Source organism: Lissotriton helveticus, chromosome 5_1, assembly GCF_964261635.1.
Source record: "Lissotriton helveticus chromosome 5_1, aLisHel1.1, whole genome shotgun sequence".
Taxonomy (NCBI): domain Eukaryota; kingdom Metazoa; phylum Chordata; class Amphibia; order Caudata; family Salamandridae; genus Lissotriton; species Lissotriton helveticus.
The window spans coordinates 402,402,017-402,427,326 of NC_136065.1; the positions used below are offsets into that span (position 1 = coordinate 402,402,017).

At 41.0% G+C, this 25,310-nt stretch overlaps 1 protein-coding gene across 1 annotated transcript in view; it reads left to right on the forward strand.

Annotated features, from left to right (window-relative positions):
• The window catches only part of GPR153 (G protein-coupled receptor 153), a 478,673-nt gene that overhangs the window by 234,434 nt on the left and 218,929 nt on the right, over positions 1 to 25,310 (forward strand). Inside the window, exon 3 of the mRNA XM_078642619.1 lies at positions 7,635 to 8,064. Coding sequence (XP_078498745.1) covers positions 7,635 to 8,064 — 430 coding nt within the window. The remainder of the gene's footprint in view (positions 1 to 7,634; positions 8,065 to 25,310) is intronic.

Sequence of the window (25,310 nt, forward strand, 5' to 3'; positions counted from 1 at the left end):
AGTAGGTGTGAAATTATATATATATATATATATATATATATATATATATATATATATATATATATATATATGACGAAGCTTGTCACTTAGAAGACAGAAATGCCGGATAAAAAGCAACAAAGAGTCGACCCAAAAGTGCTGGTGCAAGGGTGGTTTAATTCAATAAAGCCAGCGCTGCCGCCATGACGCGTTTCGCCTTCGAGAAGGGTTGATCACATGATATATTTATATACACACACACACACACATATATATATTGGGGACCTGATTAAAAAATATATATATGTATATACACATTCTTTGCTTTTATTAGTGAACATTCAAAAAGAATGTTATCCTGCGGGAGTTGCTTGCATTGAGTCATAATAACTTATTTAGAATTTTATTATTGTGATGACATCCTGACAAAGCCCTAGGCTTGATTTTAGTGCTTCCACTTCATTATCCAGTATTCACATATGTGAGTGGGTATTGTGAATATAGGTTTCAGGCCCAGCTGGGGTATCATTTGCAAAAGGTTGTCACCATTCACATTTTCACCTGCCAATTTGTAAAAACGTGTGATTTAATACCTAGTGTTAAGTGATGTGGTGTTTAATAGTGTTTGCTCGATAAAGTACCCTTAATTTTGATAAGTATAAGAAGTGGCTGGAGAAATATTTAATGAGAGTTGTTTGTTGCTTGCTTAGGAACTGTGATAGTAGTTAAGCGTGGGTTGGACGAAATGCCTTGTAAAACATCGTTTCAACATTATTTTAACATAAGTTTTTTCAGTCAATATGGAATAATTATACATTTTATACTATTATTTAATTTGTACTTTACAATTTGTTCACATTTTTTGAAACTTTTTATTACATGTTTTACATGTTTAATAATTGTATTACATTTTTAAACATTTAATGAACATTTTTTACTTATTTTGCCATTTAGTAGTATAAGTTTGTAGCTTTATTTAGCTTCTATTTTTTGTATCACTGCCTTCTATTTAGTCGTCTTCGTGTGTCTTTTTTAGTCTATTTTTTACTATTCAAATCACGGTGAGATGCTGCTGTTTGTTGGAACAGGTAAGTCCTTTTTTAAGGTTTTCTTTAGGGGTGTGAGGGTAGTGAGAATGCAGGGGTAGATCTAGAGGTCAGTTATAGTGTGTTTGTGAGTTTTTTGTAGATTTTGTTGTATTCATTGTAATGTTTTTCACTAGTGTCCACTGTTTTAGTTATATACCAATATGTTATGCTATATCATGTTATGTCACTTGCTTTATGATTAATAAATATAATGTATATGTACCTTTGCAAATGCCTTTTTTTTTGCAAATAGCTTTTTTGTTTGACTGTGCCGTTTTTTTGTCTACCAACGTGTCCTATGGGCATTGGGATTTACCTTTTGTTTTTTAAGGGAACTTTCTTTTGTTTTATAATAAACCAATATTGTTTACTTTGATTGTTCTCTTTCATGGTTCCTACAAACTTTGAATTGCTTCAAGGGATCTCTTTTCGATTGGCTTTATTTTTGCTTTTTTGGGAGCTTTTTGGATAATATTTTTCCAATTTTTGATGTATTATACCTTTTGACTATGTTAATACCGAGGACACTCTGCAGCTTCAGAACAGTAAGTCATACTCAACGTATTTGTTTTGGGTGGGAAGTGTTATACTTTATTATATGTGAAACTTCTGAGATTGTTTTTTGGAAATGTATACTTTATGTAATGCAATTAAGTTATGTAATGGATTGAATTTGTTTTTAAGCTTTTTGTTGGTGAGGTTTATATTTTTAATATAAATAATGTATGTGTTATATCAGTCTTATTTAAGATTGGAGTTTTAAATCATGTTTTGACTTATGTAATAAAATATTATGCTTATTATTGATATAAAAATTACTTGTCATTTTGGTTCAGAATATGTTATTGTTTGTTGGCAGTTTTGTAGGTTAGTAGTATTTTTTGTATAATATGCTTTTGGCTATCATTGCTAAGTAAAATACTTCTTTGTTGTTTATGAAGAGTTTGACTTTAAATTCTAGCATGTTGTACATTCTTTTGGTGTGTTTGCTAAGTTTAGGTGCAATTTGGGCTACATATTGCTTCATTCGTTATTATTGGTAGCTTTGCTCTTTTTGTAATCATTCTATAAATTTATAGAGTGTAGGTTGGGTTATTCCTAGTGTGGATTAGAAGGCATTGTGCATTGTGTTGTTTGTTTTGGTTTCTTGTGCCAATGTGCTGTCACAGACATTCCAACCATGGTATATGGAATTTGGATTCACATCTGTGTCTGGAGCAATGAAGTCTCCCAATGCAAATATCTTCAAAATAATCCATTAGGTGCCTTAGTTTGTGTTCATTTTGCGTGGTAGAAGGGGCTTTCTAATATTAAATTATAGTGGTTAGCTATCTCTGTGTCAGAGACATAGGCTAGTGCTATCGTTATTTTTATTTAAAAAGCATATTTTTTTATTTCAAAGACAAATTGACCGTTTGTGTCATATTCTATATTTAGTGCTAATTGTTGAAGGTGTCTCCATATGCTTTGACTTAAATGGTAATAACAGCCTTGAGTGGCTGTGTGTGGGTACATTTTAAAAATAGTTTCATTTATGGGTTGTTCAAAGTCAATGATAATTTTTCGTTAGTAGTAGTTATTTCTTTTATGTTTAATGTGGTTTAGGAGTTTGTGGTAAGTGCTACTTTGTTTATTTGATGGTATGGCATCTATAAAAGGGGCATTTGAGTTGTGATATTTACCATGTATGTTGCATATCCAAGTGAATGGTTTGGGACACATTTTGATGGTTCCAGCCATCATCAAAGTTTTACAACGGCTTAGCTTTAGTAAGTTAAATGCCGTAGTAAATAGTAGGGTTTGTCTATCATTGTTGAAGTTGTTATAGAACAAGAGGGGCTCCTCATTATGTTTAATTTTTAAGTGTTTGAGTATTTCTATATCTTGGTATCTTCTAGGAGAAGGAGGAGTACCTCTGGTGGATTTTTTAATGTGTGCAATTAAACGTTTTAAAGTCGGTATATGTGGTATTTGGCCTGTGATGTGTTCAGGGACTTTACGGAGTATATCTTTTAGCCTTTTGGCATTAGGGTCCTGGGAGCTAGTGTTTGCCTCTCTTATATCCTGCAACACCTCCCTTATTTCAATTTCTGTCACAATTGGAGGTGGTTGTTTTTCCTTACATTAATTACAAAATCATCTTTTGTAGTTGCCAGGCCATAGCATGCAATAGAATGCTACTTTATTGGTTGTAGGTGTAGACCATTTAACTTAATATTTGGTTTCCTTCTGGGATGTTATATATCTTGCTCTTACTGTCATTGTCTCTGAAAGTAGTGTAATGGCATAAACAATTGTAATTTGTAAATGTTTATCAGTTTGTTATTTGCACATAAACATATGCAACTACTTTTATTATTTATACTTACATATATATTCTTCTTAGATGTTTCACACTTTTTTGCAGATTTTCCATTATGGGTGTTGTAATGGGGATCGGGTGCTTTCTTTTCTGTTAGAAGCAAAAAGTGTGCCCTTTTCATTTAAAATGTTTATTTGTTGATAGTTTGTAGAAGTTGAGGTTGTTAGGTTTTTTTTAATCGCTTTTGGGTGAGTTTCTATTTATAATATTTTATTTATGCTTACTTACATTTTATGTCTTTTTTCTGGTTGGTGATTGCTGTTGTTTTCCCGCAGGTTAGCCCTTTTTGAAGTAGTAGTCAGGGCCACTGGTATTATGCGATTCCATGGCTGCACTTTTTTTTGCATAATTATGTATTTTCTGCACTCGCTACATAATCCATCATCTGCTGCATAATCTGCAAACTTTGTTTCTAGTTCAAATGGATCAAAAGTTATTAAAAATGCAGAGATGTGGATTCACACATAATGGAAGGCCCTTAGCAAAGCTAACCAGTTGTCTTTTCATTCTTTTTTTTAGTATTTAGTTGTTAAATTGGTTCTAATGAGAGGACGTGTTTGCCCAGACAGTATTTCCATGTGCAAAAATGTCAAAAAAATGAAGCAATAGTATCAAAAGAGGTGCCACATTATGTCGCATATTTAGCTTTTTCCTGCTGCATAATTTAATTAACTGTGCTGCATACTTTGGTGCTCCCCTGCCTTATAATTCCATGGGCCCTGGTTGTAGTATTTTCTTTTAGTAAGTACATGTGAAGAGATTGCATAGATTGTTGAGTTCAAATGTCTTTCATTGTGGTTGTTTCAGAGAATGAATGAATGATAGAACGAGGCAGTGGATGGATGAATAGATGCATGAGTACAAAGATGAGTGACAAAGTGCATATATGATGAATTACTGAGTGCATAAACCCATCAGTGGCATAATGACATAAATTCACTTAATTCATAAGCCAGACTTTTTGCCATTGCCAATGCTTTTTTAATATGTTGTGACTGTGCAAGGAATTAGTCTTCTGAAACATGAGAAAACCCATAAATTATGACTGTTAGTTGAGTGGTATCTGATCTTTTTCTAAAACATTGACAACCTGACCCATATAGTAACAAATCAGCAAATCAAATGACTTTTCATGACTAGTGTATTAATGTATCATGCACAAATAAATGGTTGAGTTGAAATGATGAATGCTTTTACCATATTGGCCAGAAAGGGTTGTCTTTCAAACGTCCAGAGCAACAATGTCATCACTTGGGTTAAATTAAGAGAAACAGATCATTTAAAGCTTTTAGAACTCACTGGAGACGCTATAATGTTCTCAAACATGCATAACTCTGCCTTGCAATTCAGGAGTACCTCAGGATGTGTAACTGTGGAATGAAGAATTTCCTCCAAAGGTTCCGTTAATGTGGTCACACTCTTTTCACATGTTTGTGTATTGTTCGAGACTCACAAGAAAAGGAAAGTACACATGTGTATTGTCCTGATCACGTACCTAAGATTCAAGACAAATATAGGAAAAAAATTAATATATTTTCTGATAGTTTGTCCTTCATTATTTATGATGAGTGTAGCATGTGCTTCATAAAAATATGTTTTGCAGGTTAATTGTATGTACAATATGAGTGCTAACGGGTATTCAACTGTAAAGGTAAGCAATGAAGTGAAACGCACAGCAAACTCAAGCTGGCGGAAAACAGTGGCAGCTGCTTTTGAAAATTAGTGGTAGGGCAGGGGGAGAAGGGTGCTCGATTTGAAAAAAAAAATCACTTACCTGAAGGGCCGCCGCCTCTCCTCAGTCCGACGCTGGAAACAGGAAGCACACAGGCTCCAAGACTGCTCTAGTCAATCACGACGCTGCTGTCACCAGTATGACAGCAGCGTTGTGATTAGTATGAGTGCCGTAGTTCGGTGCTCAGACAAGGAGTGGGAGTCTGTGCATGTTCTCCATCCAGGCTGCGCAATACAGCTGTTTGGAGTACATGTTAAGTGCACATGACGGTTTGGCCAGCCCAAACCATCATACGCACTTAAGTGCACATTATACAACTCTCCTCGCTTTCCCTGTGACATAGCCCAGCCCCGCCCTTCCCTAACCAGGCTTAGGTGCCATAGATAAAAATAAAATGATAATAACATAATGTTATTAACATTGCGCTATTATCATTTTATTCTTTCTTGAACACTCAGTGGGGCGATGCTCCTCTGCCTTAGAGGAGGAGCGATGCTGGTGGAGAAGCGGTCCAATTAGCTTGAGTTGTCTCTGCCATTTCTGTGAAAGACCACCACAGAAAGCACAGTAGGCTTTCAGTAAAACATAGCTGCAATGTTCCTCACATGCTGAATCACACCCACCAATATGTTTGGGAAACTAAGGGGTGTATTCTCAAACATTATGTTCTGGGTCAGCGACGCTAACCAGCACAATTAATTTTTTCCAGATTCACTTTACAGTCCAAAACTTGTTTTGCACTGGAAAGTATCCTAAAAGTAACGTAACACAGCCTGAAACACTGCTTTGCATTACTTAGCACTACAGGAGAGCTACATGGGTGGTACATGGGCATTCCAATGCAACCACCCATACCTTTTGACAAAAAACTCTATTCGCAAACAATAGTAGACAGGTTTTGGCACCAAAAGTTGATGCCATTTGAAAGGAGGCATGAAAAGAGGAAATGTTTTTTTCTACTTTCTTTTCCGACTTTGCCTGCGTGCTGCTCGGTGGAACAGACATACAAAGTAAGAAAATCTTTAAAGTGTGTCTAAGCATATTATTTTGTATTGGTACAGTACCCTTCCCGTACCAAACCTATGGTAGACTCAAGCACGCACCCTAGCACTATGGTGAAACGGTGTGTGCCTGCCAGATGGCAGCTAAAATCTGTGCTGGCGCTAGGGAGAGAGGAGGAGAGATCCATATCTTTGTAGATATGGTGCTCCCCTGCTCCCTCTCTGTCATGAATGCAGCGCAGCATTTTTAGCTTCTGTGCTGCATTCCATGATTCTTTCGGGAATCTGGGCCTAAATATTTCAGTACAGAAAATATACTACTGGTACGTTCCAAGTGCTAATAGTTGAGGGAAGAAATTCCAATGTAGTCCACTTTGCATTAGTAGATTTCTGATTGGGTGTTAACCACCAATTTTGCTACTCTGATGGAAGGGATAGCCAATTTACAGATGCTGTCATGCCCTAGAACTCAACTGCCCTGATTCTAAGTAGGCCAGATGGTGAGGCGATATTATTTATACCAACACAGTGCGGTGAGGTGTTTACTCCTATTTCAAGTTGTCACTCACAAAATGGGGCATAACATATGAAACTCAGTGCATATCCCACCAAATTTCTAATATATCATATTTACCTTACTATGGGCCAGATGTAGGTAACTTCAATTTACCGACTCATAAATACCGAATTTTACTGATTCTGTATTTATGAATCGGTAAATTTGAAGGTGGGAGATGTAGGTAAATTTTTTATTTGATTTACCGAATCGGTAGGCCCATAGGAATCAAGGGGAAATACCGATTCGGTATTTACCGAATCGGTAAATACCGAATCCTGCAAGGGTGCAGGGGGTGTCACTTTGACACCCTCTAGCACCCCAAGTACAGGCTTGTGTGACATGTGGCACACATACATGCCCTAAGGACATGTCTGTGTGTCACATGGCACAGGTGTGCATGCACAGATGTGCATGCCCACCTGAATTCGGTATTTTACCACCCAAAAGGATTGGGTGGTTAAATACCGACTCTTAAGGGCCTGTGGCACTCTTTGGAGTGTCACCTACATATGGATTTACCGATTCGGTAAATTTACCGATTCTGTAAAATAATGGCCCCTACATCCCAATCACCAAATACCGGTTGGTAACGGCCGAATTCGGCCGTTACTGACCGGTATTTCGTGACCTACATCTGGCCCATAGTCTCCTAGGAAAACTAGGGGGGTTAAGATAATGACTGCACATCTCAAAATTCTGATCCCTGTGGAAACAGGAATTTGCGCAGGGGTTGGAATTATATCATCCGCTCAGAATGGGGCATCAAAATGTGGCAGAATTTCTGGTGTGGTCGGGAAATGGATTTGCCATGCTAGTGGAGATAAAGTCTGCTGAAACATTTGAATAAAGCTGATACTAAGAAGTTCTCACCATGTTATATTTGCATATTAAGGTTGCATTTGTTTTTCCTTAGGTTAAGCAATACAAAGAAACAAGCTGTGCACACAGTAATGGGAATATGGATGGTATCTTTTATCCTCTCTACGCTTCCGGCAGTTGGTTGGCACGATACCACTGAACGATTCTATGCTCGCGACTGCCGCTTCATAGTTACTGAAATTGGCCTGGGCTTTGGTGTTTGCTTCCTTCTTTTGATCAGTGGCAGCATCATCATGGGGGTCATATGCATTGGGATTGCCTTGTACCAGACATTTTCCATCCGAACTGGGAACCACATTGATAACAACAAGTTTAACGTGCCAACCATTGTGGTAGAGGATGCCCAGGGCAAAAGAAGATCATCCATTGATGGATCCGAACCTTTGAAAACATCACTTCAGATTACTTACCTTATAACTGGGATTGTGTTTCTTTATGACTTTCTAATGGGCTTTCCAGTATTGGTAAGTACTTTTTATAAGGTATTTCTCACATGCATATTGAATTGTGATCTATGCTTCAGTATTACTATTGTAGAAACAGGAATGTGTAAGAATCCATGATGCACAGTTATGATTTCATAGATGTGAGTTATTCATAGTTGCTCATGGGAGAGATGCCTTTTCCTTGAAATAAGGATTGTCAATCAATGAGAATCATATTCTGACATTAGAACACCTCTATTGCAGTTTACGACATATTGACCATATTGGTTTGTGATGCATCATCTCCTTGCCTTCTACTCTCAATCTCCTACTCTAGCTCTTGTGGTTTGTTTCTCTCACTTGCTTTCTCTATCTGCCTCACTCATTCAATTTCTTTCCTATTTCTCTCACTATCTTACTCTGACTTTTTCTCCCCCTCTCTCACTGAGCAGAACATCCTATCTGGAATTTTGATACAGGTTTCAGTTGTTGCTAGTCTCAGTGTGGGATTGCTCTTTTTGAGAACTTGTTCATGCTTTTATTGGAGGATTGGCTTGTTAACCATTTTTATTGGCAAGTATCAAAATTGCGCTTGCTGTAGTGTGGTTACGCTGGGCAGCATTGTGTGATTTTTAAATATGTAATGCCCGTGTTGTAACACTGCACAAATTGAGCTTCGTCGCACATTCACAGTGTTAGTGACCTGTGTGTCAATCAGTACAGTGCACATTCACAGTGTTAGTGACCTGTGTGTCAATCAGTACAGTGGTTTCTAATAATAAATATTATTATACCCTAATTGTTTTCAGCAACATTGGACATTGTTCTTACCCTATATTAGAACAGTGGAATGTTGGGTGCTCCATTGAAGACAATGAAGTGGCTTTGGGCTTATGAGCCATCTGCTCCAACAAGGCAATGTTTGTCTTTCTGTTTCTTCCTTTTTAATTTAGAAAATTCTATCTCAGTGGGTGAAATGTTATAGTCCTAAGAAGCCAACAGATCCAAGCAAGGTCCCCGCTGGGACTCTATTCTCAGGAAAGAAAGAGAGACTTTGAAACAATAGGCCAAAGGATTCAATCTCCCTATTATAACCAGAAAAAATGGGAATGAAAACTTGCAAAGCACAACAAGTATGATTACATGTAGTATTCACAGACTGATATTTCCGTGAATATAGCATGCCTGCATAATTGCGTGAAGAATATGTGTGCCAGAGATATGACACAGAGTGATTGCATGGATGATCACCACCAAGGGTGTACAATAATAAACAAATATGATTCTCTGCTTTCCTTAAATATGCCTGTTGCTGACAATAAAGATTTTTCTTATTTTAGGAATCAATAAATTACGTTGACAGACAGATTATTAGTAACTTACATTGCATCAAGATAGTGCTGAATGCCTTCTGAGTGAATGGATTGTGAATCTGGGGCAGTGTGTATGTGATGTTCTGATGAAAACCTAGGACCCAAGTGGCCTTAGGGGCTGAAACATGTCGATAAACTATTAGGGTCATAGGACCACAATATCTTAAGCCCCCCCCCTTTTTTAGATGTTTTCACCATACCTGAACAATCATTCCATAAAGAAAAACTGAGGCTGGTTTGAGGTATTTGTATCTTTTTAGGTACCCTAGCAATGAAAATATCCTTAGTACTACCTGAAATGTGGTCGAGCCCATACTGGCTTTTAGGGACCAGGATGAGAGCCGATGATGAAGTAGGCCACTACAGAGTGTTTGAGGGTATAACAAATATTATTAGACATATCTAACTATATAATTTTTTAACATGATTCTTTCGCATGTGTAGAAGTTGCAAACCAAAGTATTTAAGAAGAGAGCACAGGGGCTAAAATTGGAGTAGTGCGATAAAACACTACTAACTATGTTTTGTGAGTATGAGCCCATTTTTACAAAGAAAATGCAATTCATAATGAAATAGAAAATGAATACCACGAGAAGCAGCAAGGAGAGATTTCTTAAGTTGGTTTATAATGCAATGAGAATAAAATGCAATTTGACCTTTACCTTAACAAATGTGTGAATGCGTTTTTAGCAGACAAGTTTTTATTAACATTTAGGTTTACTGGCATATACTGACACAGTGCAGAACTAATATAATTTGAGATCTGTGAACAGCCATATATTTGCACTTTGAATTTCTCACGAGAATATTTCTTGATGTATGACCTTGTTCAAACGTCTTCGGGCCTGATGTTCATTGTAATTCTGCAATGAATACAAATAACAAACCCTGACACCCTTGTAGTGTTCCCCAGCATGTGTGGGTCATTTTTATATTTTGTTGTAGGTTCCAACAGCCTTTCCCTGGCAGACACAAGCATGAAAACATTATTCCGAAATATGCACACTTAAAGGGGCTATGTACATGAAGACATGAAAATAGTTGTACATAAAAATGCTATATATGCTTGTAGATTGTGCAGATCGTTCATGCTGGAAATGAAGAAACACAACACCAAGAATAATGTGAACTGTGACCCAAGTGAAACTAATTATGTGGGACATTTGTTAGCTTAAATGTACATTGTTTAGCAAGTTAAAAAGGGGTTCCTAAAGGAAGTAATGGTCGAGCATATCAAAAACTTTTTTCTTAGTACTTACCATTGTCTGCTCTGCCTTCAATGCCCACAATGCCTTAACTGTAGTAAACCAACACATTCTCCTCCAAGGGCAAGGCCATGGAGACCATAATCTTTTATTAGCATATACAGTAAAAAGAGATAATAGCTAGAAAAGCATTCACAATATAAAAGTAGAATCTTTCCACAACTCTACTACAAGTTTTATATAGGTCTGGACAGAGCTTGAGGAGTTTCATTCCGCAGTATTTCATGGATATAACTTTGCAGTGTTCTGCGGAGTTACCAAAAAACTCTGTCAATTTCTGGAGAGTCAATCCAGAAGGCCGAGTGCGACATACACAATGCACATTGGCACATTTAAGGCAGGGGATGCATAATAAAACACAAGCACACAGACGTAGCCTGGCAGGGAATCTGTAGGTGCCCTAACTCACTATGATATTTTAGCTTCACTCCAGCACACATCCACTCACATAGATACAAAACAGTGGTGTTCATCTCTCTTGAGCTAGTCTCTATATTTGCTTTACACAGAATGAAAACATTGTCCACCCCTATCCTTGTGCTCTGACCTTGCTGCTGCACCGGGTTTGACAGAGTCCGTGCAGGTGAAGGAGGGTGCCCAGCAGCAGGAGGTTGGTGGCTGCATGGCCTTGGCCTGCTATGCTACTTCTTTCCCTCCTCCTTTCTCTGAGGCTCTTCTTATCAGAGCCACCGCATTTCAGCTTCCACAGCTGGCCTCCCCTCTCCCCAAGGGCATCTGACTTTATGCTTGCCTCAGATAGCGAAAGAGGGTGGGTACGCTCCCGTATGGATGCAGGGTGGAGAAGCCCTAGCCTCTAACACACACAATGGGATTTCAGCCTGCTGCGGTCACCACTAGGCCCCACCTGTCCCTTTGCTGCTGAAAGGTGTGTGATGAGAGAGGCACTTCCCACCCACAGGATAGCGGCCTCGCCCTCAGCACATGGCATGGGCAGAGCAGGATGAGACTGTGTGGGCTTGACATGGAGTAGCGCTGAGGGCAGAAAAATAAACAAGGGGCGATTTTACAGGTGTCACACACATGACACGCTCACTAAGTACTTTGATTTGCTGTTTTATTTTTCCCACTCCCAATGCAACATTAGGAGAAACCTGTTTATGGGCTGTCAGCACATACCACATGAAAGTCCATATTATTGTTCCTGTTAAAGGTCTTGCTACATGGAAATAATTTGCTCTGACACATTCACTTGTTGCTAGTACAACTCAGGCTCTGTTTTCATTTCCATGACAATGCTTGGAATGCTTTGTAGAATGGGCAAAATGTAATTATAAATATGTTCAAAAGAGCACTTGGAGCACTGTGAATGAGTGTTACAAACTACCCTAGGAGTGGGCGCCAGTAAACTCCGCCATTCGTCGGTGGGCGGCGTTTTTGCCGAAATCCATGCTCCAAGCAGAGCGTGGAGTAGCCAAACTCTGTGAAATCTGCCAGCTGAGCGGAGTTTACTACCCTCCCCTAGTTTTGTATACAAATGTTACAAACGGTTTTCACAATATCTCATTTGAGCAATTTCAATTTTAGTAGTTATTGCTAGATAAAATTAACTATGGAGAGGGTTTTACTACTAACTATAAAAAAAATTCAAATAATTATTAGAAAACAAATGCTGCTTGTCAAAAAGGGAAAGATGGAGCTCTAATGAGGCAGTGATGCTCTGACCCTGTAGACACTACTTGTTCTGGGCCCTTCTATTCCGACCTCCCTGTCTAGATGCTAAGCTCTCGCCAGTGGCATGTGTAAACAATTTGGGCATCAAAATTGATTCAGCAATGACTATGTTGGGTAAGAGAAGGCTGTTGTTAACTCCCACACCAATTAAGAAAAATGGAGCAAAGCTTATCAAATGATTTGACACCAAAATGACGACAATCCAATCAGTAGAACTGGAGCTATGAATTATTACATTTTTTGTAAAAACTAGAACCTAAAAGATCAAAGCACCAACCATGGGCATTTAATTGCACAAGACAGGGCACAGTTGAAAGTTATGGCCAACTACCTTGTAACATGGTTTGGATACACTAGGTGGATTCAGCTTTGGATTTGGAAGAAATTTGGAAGAAAATATCTGAGAAGGTCAAATTTAGTGGGCAAGGCAGCTGGGGATGTCCGAGAAGAAGACATCATCATCATCAGGGAGCCACTGGATGAGATCACATTGAAGATTTCTACTTTGAGACTTTGACAAATTTATTGAAGTCAGAAAATCCCCAGCAGGATGAAGTTACAGGCTGTTCTGACAAAGGATCCACAAGGCCAGATACCCCTTAAGCGAGAAGACCCTGAACAAAATTTGCATCTGCTCAGAACATAGTGCGAGCTACTGGAAAGTCAGGGTGACCGGCGATGCACCTTGGACGATAAGTATGCATGAAGGTCCCAGACTCCTGTTGGTTCCCAGGGCACAATTTGGGTTAAAATGTTCAAGTTTGGTTTTTTTGCTGTTTAGAAACCTTTAGCCCACTTCCAAGGGCACACGACTTGGTTTGCACATCACTTGGAGGGCAGGATACTCTTCAGGCAGGGTCCAGGTGCAGGGATGATGTTGGAGCTTCTGTGTCCCCGTAGCTCAGAACAGAAGGTCAGCCACCTAGCTCTTGGACTCACTCTGGTAGTCCTTGGTTCAAGCAAAGCAGGTCTCAAGCAGCAGGGCAGTCTTCTGAAGTACAAGGCAGGCCTTCTGAGTGTCCTCTGTAGGTCCAGGAGTGAACTGAAGAGTTAGTATGAGGGTTCTATTTTTATACTTGATAGTGGGAACATATACTCTTGCAATATTAAACACATTAAAAACTTCTCCACATCTTCTTGCAATAATTTGTTCATCAGTTATTGTAATCTGTAAATTGTTCTGTATGACGACTTTAGGCCTTTAAAATGTATGCTTGCCCTGTCTTGCACTGCATGCAGCATTAACTTTGGAAAAATATGCTTTAATCAGACTTTGAGAAGCACCCACAGATGCTAACTGTAACCAGTCATATAGAAACATGTGCAGACAGGTCTTTGAGTGAGATGAAAATAGTGGGTGCTCTCTATAATGGAACATGCCAAATACAATTCTGTGATTTCCATAGTGTGCCATCCGACCGGTATTTTTGGTTTCTATTTATCTGGTTTTGATTTATCTGGAATTTTATCCAGATAAATTGCACAGCAACTGACATACACCTAAAGCCAGTAAGTATGATTGGCTTTGTCACTGGGTGTTAGCTGTTTAAGATGTAAATGTAAATGTAAATGTGTGTATACTTGTAAAGCGCACTATCACCTGAAAGGTATCTTGGCGCTGTATACCGCTCTGGAACCCTTCCTGGCTTTCCCTGTGAGATGCCCCCTTACTGGGCACCTCCAAGGTGAGGCCAGGCATCCTAGCGCTTTCAGGGCCGTTGTGGAGATTAAGCAAGCTATTGCCCAGAGTTGCAGAGTGGGACCCATGATTAGAGTAGGCACCTAGGCGAGAATTATCGAGTCCGTGGACATTGAGCCCAAGACCCTGCCGCGTCGGGAATTGAACCCTGGTCCCGGGCCAGACCTCTTCCTCAGGGTCTGCCGCTCTAATCGGTGAGCCACACTTCTCCAAGATAAATGAGTAACAACAATGATTTCTTATAAATATTTAGCATTGGAAATGTTTAAATTCTGAAACAGTGAGTCTGTGAATCAAATAGCATTGAGGCCTGTGGAAGGAGTTTTGGTATTCAATGATGTGTGCTTTATGTTAGATAAGTATACTCTTTTTCTCTGCATATCTTGTCCATTTGCACATCTTCAACCCCCTCTCTTTCCTATTCAACATTATCTTTTGACTTTGCCCTGACTGCCCTTCCTCTCATCTCTGTCACTTCACCTCCATCAACAAGCACTTCAATCCCTCAAATGTAAGCACTTTAATTTCTCTAACTTTTGCCTTGCAAATATTTTGACATCAGTGTACCCCTTCACACACATACCCACAGAATGACAGTTGCAAATGGAATACACAAACATTGTTCTGTGTGCTCCGCAGAGAGGCCAACCCACTGACAGGCACTTTGTTTGGCTTTAGCCTTAGCACCTGAGCACTCAATCAAAGCCCCTCATAAACATCTGGCATGGCTCAAGCTTCAAAGTATGCACAGAAAGAAATACAGATAAACAACATTATAAAATAGCTAACTCGTGGGGAATGCAAGATTAAGTAAAGCAAGTAAAATTAGAGAGGAATTAAATCACTGAAATGCATTCCCTCAACGTTTTTAACATTCATTGTTTGCAAGTCAATCCATGTTTTTTAGCATCAGTGTTAGCTTACAGGCATGTGAACAAGGCCAGTTTTAATGCCATACATCAGAGAACTGGCCACTGTAAGAAAATGTTACACAGTAAGCACATTTCACTTTGGGTCGGACTCTGCTACTTGGATCCATTTAGCAAGAGAACAAGCGAGAACCCTGCTTCTTATTTGGATCCATTTCACAAGGGAGCAAATGCAGAAGCTCCAGTTCTAAAGGAGCAAGCAATGAGCATCGAGGGCCTAGGGTGTCACAGTGGGGGAGGTGAGAGTGATGAGGGGACTGCCAAATATAAGTGTATCCTAATATATAGTGTACCCTCATGTATATGTGTGTTTTCACTGGGCGATTTGATTTCAACAAAGCACTGGCCCAGGGCCTGCACCGTGCAGAGTGCAGGTGTTAGATCTGGGGCTCTAGTTGGCAGTGGTAGGTACTAATGTCCAAATAGGGACTCTTGCTTCTAGTCAGGGTAAGGGGGATACACTCTTTAGATAACCCCTGCTCGCCCCCTTGGTAGCTTGGCATGAGCAGACAGGCTTATCAACGGCAATTTGTAAAGTATTTGTACCAACACTCACAGTAACACAGTGAAAACACAACAAATGGACTCCACACCAGTTCAGAAAAATAAAGTATCTTTATCTAAACTACACAAGACCAAAACGACAAAAATCCAACATACACAGTTCAAGAATATGATTTTTAAAGAGTTCTAGGGTTTGCGTCAAAATAATCCACAGTTGCGTCACATTTAGCCCAAAGTACCTGCAGATGCAACAAAAGTTCCAAATGGAAGCTGCAGTGTTGGAAAACAAGCGATGTGTCACTCCTGAGACCCCAGGGAGGCGATGCGACAGCCCTACTGCACGCAGCGGGCGTTTTGCGACGAATCCAGTCTGTATGGGGAGGGATGTGATACCTTGTATGGATTCCGGTGCGCGGGTTTGGTAGGAAGTGTCTTGCACAGGCACCATGGGACGATCTTCGGGACGGCGATAATCTCAGGTGCGGCAGCGATGCGCAGCACAGCATCGATCTTCTCCTCTCGCGGCCCCTCGATGCGATGGCTCTGCGACGATGTTCGCAGGGACGTGATGTGGTCCGCAAGCAAGCGGTGCGACGATCTCACCCAGCGACAACAGGCTCTGCGATGATACTCGCAGCAACAGGAAACTTCCCGCACCGGGGCGATGCGTTCCGCAAGTGAACGATGCATCGGTTCTTGCAGCCGCAACAGACGCTGCAACGATCTCGATCTTCGCGGCGGCGGGAATTTCCTCGCACTGTCGGGAATGCACTCCGCAAGCGAGCGATGCGTGAAAATTACAGACAGTCTTCTTTTCTCCTTGTCCAGCTTCCCAAACAGCAGGCAACAACTTCCAGAGGCCCCACAATTGAATCAAGCACTCTAGGAAGTGCTGAACTCACTCTGTAGAGTTCAGGGGGAAGCTGGGGTGAAGTCCTTTTGTTCTTGGGACTTCTTAACAGGAGGCCAGCTCTCCTCAGGCCCTTGGAGATCTCTTCAAGCAAGGGGACACAGCACAAAGCAAAGTCCTTCCCCTCTCCTGTTTTCAAACGTAGGATTTAAAAACCATCCTTCCTAAAAGATGTGTTATTAAATTCTGAGTTCAGGGATACCAGACTTTAATTTTCCATCTTGCTTCTATGGGAAGATATGCAGGTAAACATTATACACAGCATTCCCCATTATAGCCTATGGGCAAGATAGCCTTTCAATAGTGAAAAACGAAAATGGCTGTTGTACAAGAGCATGACACCCACACTAGTACATACTCTGCCTGTTACATACACTGCACCCTGCCTACGGGGGCACCTAGGGCCTTCTATAGGGGTGTCCAATGTGTACAGAAAGGGAAGGATTAGGCCTGGCCAGTGTGGACACAGGCCAGGTCAGCAAGGCAGTTAGCGACTGCATACAGGCACTGCAGTGGCAGGCCTGAGACACCATTTTAGGGCTACTCATGTGGGTGGCACAATCAGTGCTGCAGGCCCACTAGTAGCATTTGAATCACCAGCCCTGGCACACTCAGTGCACTTTACTAGGGACTTCCTGGTAACACAAATATGGCAATCATGGATAACCAATCACAATAACAATTTATACAGAGAGCATATGCACTTTAGACCTGATCAGCAGTGGTAAAGTGCCCAGAGTCCTATTGCCAACAACCACGGGTCAGGAAAAACAAGGGAGGAAGAAGCAAAAAGTTTGGGGATAACCCTGCAAAAGGGGCCATTTCCAACACCGGGGCACTCTCAGAAGTCAGAAAACCAGCATCAAAGCATCTCAAATAGGGCAAAATGTGGGGAGACCCTCGAACAGGTCCTGATTTCCAACAGTTTTAAAAGGGGATTTCAAGGCCGGGAAAAGGTTTATTTTTCCAGGTCAAATTGGCAGTTTTAAAACTACACACAGGCCGCAATGGCAGGCCTGAGACATGTTTTAAAAGGCTACATAAGTGGGTGGCACGCACGCTAGTAGTACTCAATGTATAAGCACTCAGTACATGTTTTACCACTTTACTAAAGAACTATAAGTAAATTAAAAGTTCCAATCAAGTGTAGGCCAATTTGTCACCATGATTTGGAGAATGAGCATAAGCATTTTATCACTGGTTAGCTGTGGTGATGTACAAAAAGTCCTAAAGCCAATAAAAACGAATTTCAGCAAACAAAAGAGGAATAGACAAAACATTTGGGGGAAGCCATCCTAAGGCTGACAGGTCTAACATCAGTTTACATGATGAAACACTTTTTTTATTTGCACAACTACAGCAAACTCTTCTTTGAGTGAATGCTTGCACTTTTTAAATTTCAGAAGCTAACCTATCTGTCTCTTGTGCACTCATCAGCTTGCCTTCTATTTCCAAAGTCTCCCCTTTTTAGGTCAAGCCTAGAATCAGCGTGTAAGGGCTGCTCTAGGGAGGACCTTTGGTAGTTAGTTCACTATGTGAGGGAAGACCTGCTTACTGCCCTGCCCATTTTTTCATTGGCTTGTCTTTTTCCTTCGTAAATACTGTTTTCTGATTGATTATGAGTCTTGTTAGTCCCTCCTTAATATGGCCATGTCATCATTTGTACCCTTCCATGGCTTCTGGTACCGTTACCTCGAGTGTTACACAGTACTGCAGGTGTTATTTAGACTGTGACCACTATTTTGTTCACCCCACCCGCACATCCGTTGTCCGTGCCTTCTCGCTCCCTTCTCCCCCCACCTGCACTCCCATTGCCCGTGCCTTCTCCCCCCTCCCCCCAGCCGCACTCCCGTTGTTCGGGGTTCCCCCACCCCCCCAATTGTCTGTGATGCAATGCGATAGGTGTGGCGTAAATGCGAGTCCTATTGCATTGCAAATGCTTGCTTCTATTTATTAAGCTTCGCTGGGCATGAACATTTTCAGACCATGTTTACACTGTGTTTAATGGTTCGTCACCCGCTTAAAGGCCAGGCTGCTTGTGATGTTTGCCCTGCCCAGAGCGTGGAGGCTCGGGAGGCAATGCGGAAGTCATGTCCCCTCTCAGGTGGCGTTCGTGAAAATGGAAGCACCGTTCTTTGTGAATGCCAGCTAGGGACAGCGGCGTACTCCCATCTCAGGTCATTACCATGTACCGTGTCAACAGCGCAAGTTGACGGCTGTTCCTGAATAGCCCCTGATGGCTTAAATCTTGGGGAACGCGGCTTTCGGGAAAGAGGGTGTCCAGTAAAGAGAGGATGGGTGCGTTCGGCAGCGTTGTCGGTAAGTCTAGTAGTACTAACTGTGAGCTCCTTAAAAAAACATGGTATGTTGTGGGGTTGATAACAAATTAGTGTGCTAAGGATACAACAGGTACAGATGAGTGTCAATGTAAATGCAAAAATAAAATTAAACAAAGTAAGTTTAAAAACCTTTTTAGAAAACAGTTAACTAGCCTGTTAACCGTAGATTTTTGAAACGTCTTTAGAGCACATCGCAACCACGCTTTATGCACAGTAATAGGTACGCTAGTTATGTGAAAGACAATGGGAAATTTTTATGTTTGTCAAAGCTGAATAAGAAGTAATATCTCCAAATCCTGTAGCCAGCTATTCCTAGGGTGAAACATCTGTATCTCGACCTACAACATGCACTGACTATGCATTTAAAAATGGAATTATAAACTCATCTATTTGCCTAATATTTTGTAAAATGCAGTGTTTACAATTATCACCGAATTTACAGGTAGGTTACGTATGAAAAAATACGAAAGAAAAATGTTACAATATTACTGTTTGGTTCTTAAAATAGAATATTTTTGTTTTATTACGTTGACATTTTTGTCTTTGAGATGTTGCTGATCCTTCACAAATACATTGCATGGCTGTCGAGTCCTCTAGCAATTTTTTCACTTGCTGACCTATCTGTCTACACCGCATGCGTAATTCCCTGGATTAATTAGAAAGAATATAAAACGCATTGGTTTGTTAAGGTTCTGTGCCTCGGTCCAAAAGGCTGAAAGACTGGTAGCAGGACGCCACTAATCGAATGGCACAGCGGGAGGTCGCTGTATGAGCACTGATGTAATTACGTTGAAGCCAACCGGGTTACTGTTTAGTGTTTTGTTCTCATGCAGAGCATAGAATGCCTTGTGACCGTATACCAGGGCCGGACTAGCTACCGGGCAGTTAGGAATGCTGCCGAGCTGCTGCCTGATTCTATTGCAGTGGAGGCTGATTTCGTCCATGGAGACCTGCGTGCGCTGCGAAATACTGAAAGCAAAACGAACTTCGTTTAGCTCATGCAGGTCCCCATTAACGAAATCACCCCCCAGCTCTGCAGCATTCCTAACTGCCCGGTAGCCAGTCTGGCCCTGCCGTATACGAGGTCTTTACAGCACACTATTAAAAGGCGTTCAACGTGATTTCATGGGAATTGTACCCCATTGCGTTCTTCACATTAGGTGCTTATCAAGTAGCAATAGTTTCTGTGTTTTAAGTCAATAGCATAAACTCTCGCAAACGCGAGACCCATTGCATTGCAAATGCTTGTCTCCTCTCTCTTGTGATGTGGGTTAGTTAAATATATAATTATAAGTTCTGCTTTCTAATGCTCTGTATTTATGTTTTCAAGTTTTCTATCCTAAGGTTGTGCAATATGTTGTTAAACTTTGATGTTTATTTTTGCTTTTTTTTATTAATCATTGATTTGATCAATGTTGTTTTACAATTAAAAGTCCCAGCTTTACATTTTGACAATACTTTTAAAAGATAAATACAGACGAAAAACAAAGGGGCATATTACCAAGGGCATTATCGCCGCATTAGCTGGACTTTTTCCCGCTACTGCGGCGATAATTTTATCGCCCTATTACCAAGCTTTCGCTAACACCAGTTAGCGACAGCTTGTAGGCGATAGCGGGCATTTAGGGGCCCACTTTGCATGTCAGCGATAATTATCGCTAATGACATGCAAAGTGGGCGTGCCAAGATGTTAGCGACTGAAAACAGTCGCTAACATCTCTAACTCCTATTAACAACTGTTGGAAATATTCGCGCTAAGCGCGAATATCTCCAAAAGCTAACGCCTGCTAAAAGCAGTTCTTAGCCATGTTATCCAATGGAAGGTGGATAACATGGCTAAGAGCATTGTCACGATAATGCATGAATATCGCTGATTTTTCAGCGATATTCATGCATTTCGCAGGTTTTTTCCGCTTTTGAGATAAACCTTGATAATATCAAGGTATCTCAGCGGTAAAAATCCTCGGTGCTCGGCGATATTTTTTTCCCGCTAACCAAGCAATAGCGATAATTATCTCTATTGCTTGGTAATATGCCCCAAAGTGTTTCTCTTTCTGCAGTTGTTTTAACAAAAATGGTAAATAGAGAACTGCTATCTTCGTTTGAGTGTCTCTCCATGTTGTCAGTCTTTACATAAAGGCCAATAGCTGTGCAAACTGACAGAATAGGCATTTAAAAAAGGAATAAAACTTGGTAAAGAATTGGTTGCATAGGTGCACACGTGACAGTATAACAATGATGCCTAGATATTTTCAGATAAGTGGATTGTTTTATAGTATATGGCTATTTAGTAGAGCATGTATACAGCAGAAATATCGACGCATGAACGTGCATTTATTATTCTATTAAATGTGGAAATACACGAGTTCAAACTTAACTTATTTCTCTCACTAAGAAATAACAATGGATCAATAGCAATATAAGAAAAAAATTAATGTGGATAAATACGGCCTGGAATGCAAAAAACAAAAATACAACTAGAAGCCCTACATTTTTGGGAGAAGGTGTTGTAGAACTCTGACTCAGTTTTAATTACCGGATTTCAACTCCAAGGGCATGAACCTTTATTTCCGAAATGTACACAGGCAAAGAAAGACTGGGAGATGGTTCCATGGGTTACCCCTACCATCTAACCATGATGAGATAGACTAGCATGGTCTAGGTGGTACACGTGGTGGTAACACAACCTTGGGAAACACACAAGTTTGGTGTGGAGAAATAGAAGATACTTTTAATGGCCCTAAAATATATTTGTTAGAAAGGCATCTTAGCTGCATCCAAACTCTAAGGACTGACTTGCAGAACTTTTGTGCGTTTCTTACCCGAAATGCAAATGGCATATCTTGAGGCCCGATGTAGGTAAATCAGGTGTACCGCTTCATAAATACCGAATTTTACCGATTCGGTATTCATGAATCGGTAAATCTGATGTAGGTATTCATTCGGTAAAAAATACCGAATCGGTATGATTCGGTATTTACTGATTCTGTAATTACAGAATTGGTATTTGCCCTTGATTCCTATGGGCCTTGAAGCCCATAGGATTCAATAGCAAATACTGATTCGGTATTTACCGAATCGGTAAAAATACCGAATTGCAAAGGGGGACAGGGTGTCACTTTGACACCCTGTTGCACCCCTGTAACTGGCTTGTGCGCCATGTGGCACACAGACATGCCCTTAGGGCATGTCTGTGTGCCACATGGCACAGGTGTACATGCACAGAAGTGCATGTACACAAGAATTTGTTATTTACCATGCAATATTATTACATGGTAAATAACGAATTCTAAAGGCCCTGTAGCACTGTTAGAAGTGCTACCTACATAGGAAAATACCGATTCGGTAATTTTACCGATCGGTAATTTTACCGATTTAGTAAAATTACCGAATCTGTAAGTTTTCAGTGCTCCTACATACCAATGTCAAAATGCCGGTCGGAAACAGCCGAAAATCGGTATTTTCGGCCGATTCCGACCGGTATTTTGACACCTACATCTGGCCTTTGGTTAATAGATTAAGAATCGGGGATATTAAAGCTCAAACAATGAATTTACAATTTCAGATCCTCTGTCAAGTTTCCAGGTTTAGAGTAGTCATTACTGTGGTGGAGAAGCTGGGAACATGGGAATTCTCCGGGAAAGAGGGTGTCGGAGAGTCGTCCATGGGAGTGTGGGTATTCACAAACATTCCGAAATAAGTTCCCAAACAAAAAGTTTAGGTAAACTGATTTGAAAGAAATTATCGGCTTAAATAAGTATTTTGCTTGAGACAGTAACCCAGATTACCCCATCCGCCGGTTGCCATGGGTGAAGAAACGTTTTAATGTGGAAAAAGATTTCATTTACCCCTAAGTCTTCTGTTTGGAAGTCTGTGGACAGTCCTCAGCTTTACGGCATATGGAAACATTTATAGACTGAACATCTAAGCTTTTCAGACATTTCCAAGTATTAACCTAAGAATTTACGTTAATCCTGTGAAATTAGCTAATTTACAAAAACGACAAGTATATCTGTATGACTTGTAGAATTACTCATTTTGTAAGAATCAGGCAGACTAAGTTCTCGAGTCATTGTATAGCCATTGCAGAGTCTTAGGCGCAAAACCACAGACCTGCATGTCCCCATATTATCATTGGAATTTATATAGTTTACTGAAAAGAAATGTGACCATGGTATGACTTTCAAAATGCAAATATCATACCATAACATTTATTTTTTCTTGCTGTTCCTTTTTTGTATGCCATTTTATGTAATTGGCTTTTTCTACAACTCAGATTTATGGACTGCAAGCTCCTTGGAACGCTGTACTCATTTTAGAAAATATAAATGACAAACTACTTTAGTTCAAAGCTGAAACAGCTACAGCTTAGAATAAAAAATGTTGCACTGTGACATGCAGGTTTTAAATAGCAGCTTCTGGGCAGTGCCAGCTTCCTGCTACTTGGCTCCATGATTTTCCGCTAGCCTGCTAGCAGTTGTAATAACATCTCGTGAATCATGATGATTAGGGGGCATCCTTGCCAGCCTGGTGGAGTCATGCCATCATGCAAAACAAAAAACATAATGTGCCATTTCTCTGTTCTATTATTCGTATTCTTGTCATGGCGTTTCATTATCTGCAGGCGAGCTGCGTGAGACAAGTGTTTGCAGCATTGTGACTTCTCTATTTATTCTTGGCCTCTGTTAGAACGGTGACACTTGTATGAAATAAGTGACAATATCTGTTCTATACTTTCCATTCTCTCTAGAACAAATCATTGTGTGCTTAGTGGATTAATTTGCATGTCCATGAAACGTAGAACTGGAAGAAGTTGCACAAGTGTGATTGCACAAGGGTTCCTTAATAAATGTTCTTTCTTTTGGTCTTTTGATTGAGCTGGGGCTGGCCTCACAGAGGGTTGGTCGCAGGGCTTGGCTGTAAGTCAGGCCCTCAAAGTAATCCAGACAGGTGGCAGCAGCAAGGGCTGCCCACACAGATGCGTGGGAATAGTGAAATATAAAAAAATTGGAGTTTGATGTTGGATGCTTACCTTCCTGCTGACAGCAGCAGCCTTTACTAAACTTTGTAATATGCCTGATAACATGGAATATTTATCTAGCAAAGATCTCTGGCAAATTCAAGTGGCATTTGCTCTGTGTTTAAACAAGGCGTGTTTGCAGTGAGCACCAAGAGTTAGTTCCCATAGGCTGTACACCCTCTGGACCAAATTAGGTGATTCAAAGGTCAGGTGATGTAAAAATAGAATGTAAGGAAATATGCTTAGGCATTTAAAAGTAAGTCAAGTGCAAATGGAACCATAAATATGGTGACTGCCTTAAAGAGCTTGTGTAAAATCTTTCCACTGCCATTGAAAGTACTTGGTAGGACAGAGGCTCATATGTAACTGTAGATCTCCATGTACCTTCACCTAAAGTTAGCTGAAAAGGTCTCGGAAATTGAGATGTTCCTCAGAAAGGAACAAAGCGTGGTTGTTTCATCCTCCACTTTGCACACAACAGCCTTCAGCAGCTAGGTCCTGGAGGAAGAAGCTTCTGACTCTACGCCAATAACTCAGCTCAGTCACTCATTTGCGTGCTGAACTGCAGGTTCTGCTCTGGGTGAGCTGGAGACACAAGACCTGAGCTAGGGAGTCTGGGAACCAGCAGAGTGCATGCAGGGAGAGTGTCTGCCATACCACGGGCAAAGTGCTTAATCATTTTTCTTCCACTGTGAAGGAACCCTTTGGAGCAGGTAAGCCCAATAGATAGATGGGTTGATGGCAAACAGTATAATATTGGTCAGCTCAGAGCTGTGAATGGTCACTAAAACATGGCTCATAAAGTTTGCAAGTTGGCAGTGGCTGGCAGCCGCGGCCCGTGGAGGGAGTTGCGGTGGGGCAGGCAGGCGGGGCGGGGGAGGGGCAAGGGGGGGTGTGATAAAGACCGGAATATGGATGATTGCAGGTAAGTAAACAATTAAATTAATAAAACGAATTTCGTAGCACGCCCTGCATCGCATTTTGCGATGCAGGGCATGGAACGAAATTAGTTTTATTAATTTAATTGTTTACTTACCTGCAATCATCCATATTCCGGTCTTTATCACACCCTACCCTGCCCCTCCCCCGCCCCGCCTGCCTGCCTCACCGCAACAACCTCCACGGGCCGCGGCTGGTGGCTGGTCGGAGAAAAGAACTACAAGGAACCACAAGGGTCCTGGTGTCTGAGACTCGTATCTCCAGGGCTTTAAGTGAAAGTTGAAAACCTACCAGGATTGTGCCGGTCCTTGCTGCCAGTCGTTGGAGACCTTTGCCCTTTGCTGCTCGCCCTCCCGCCTCCCGCAGCCGACTCATTTGCCACCCTCGAGTCAGGTTGCCGAGCGGAGCGCGGTGCGAGGGGGGACACTGAACTACCATCCCCAGCATCCCGAGCGGCGCACGCCGCGTCATCAGGCGCCAGGAGGCGCTGAAATAGCGCGCTACCCCGGTTGAGTGGGGGAAACCTACCAGGATTGTGCCGGTCCTTGCTGCCAGTCGTTGGAGACCTTTGCCCTTTGCTGCTCGCCCTCCCGCCTCCCGCAGCCGACTCATTTG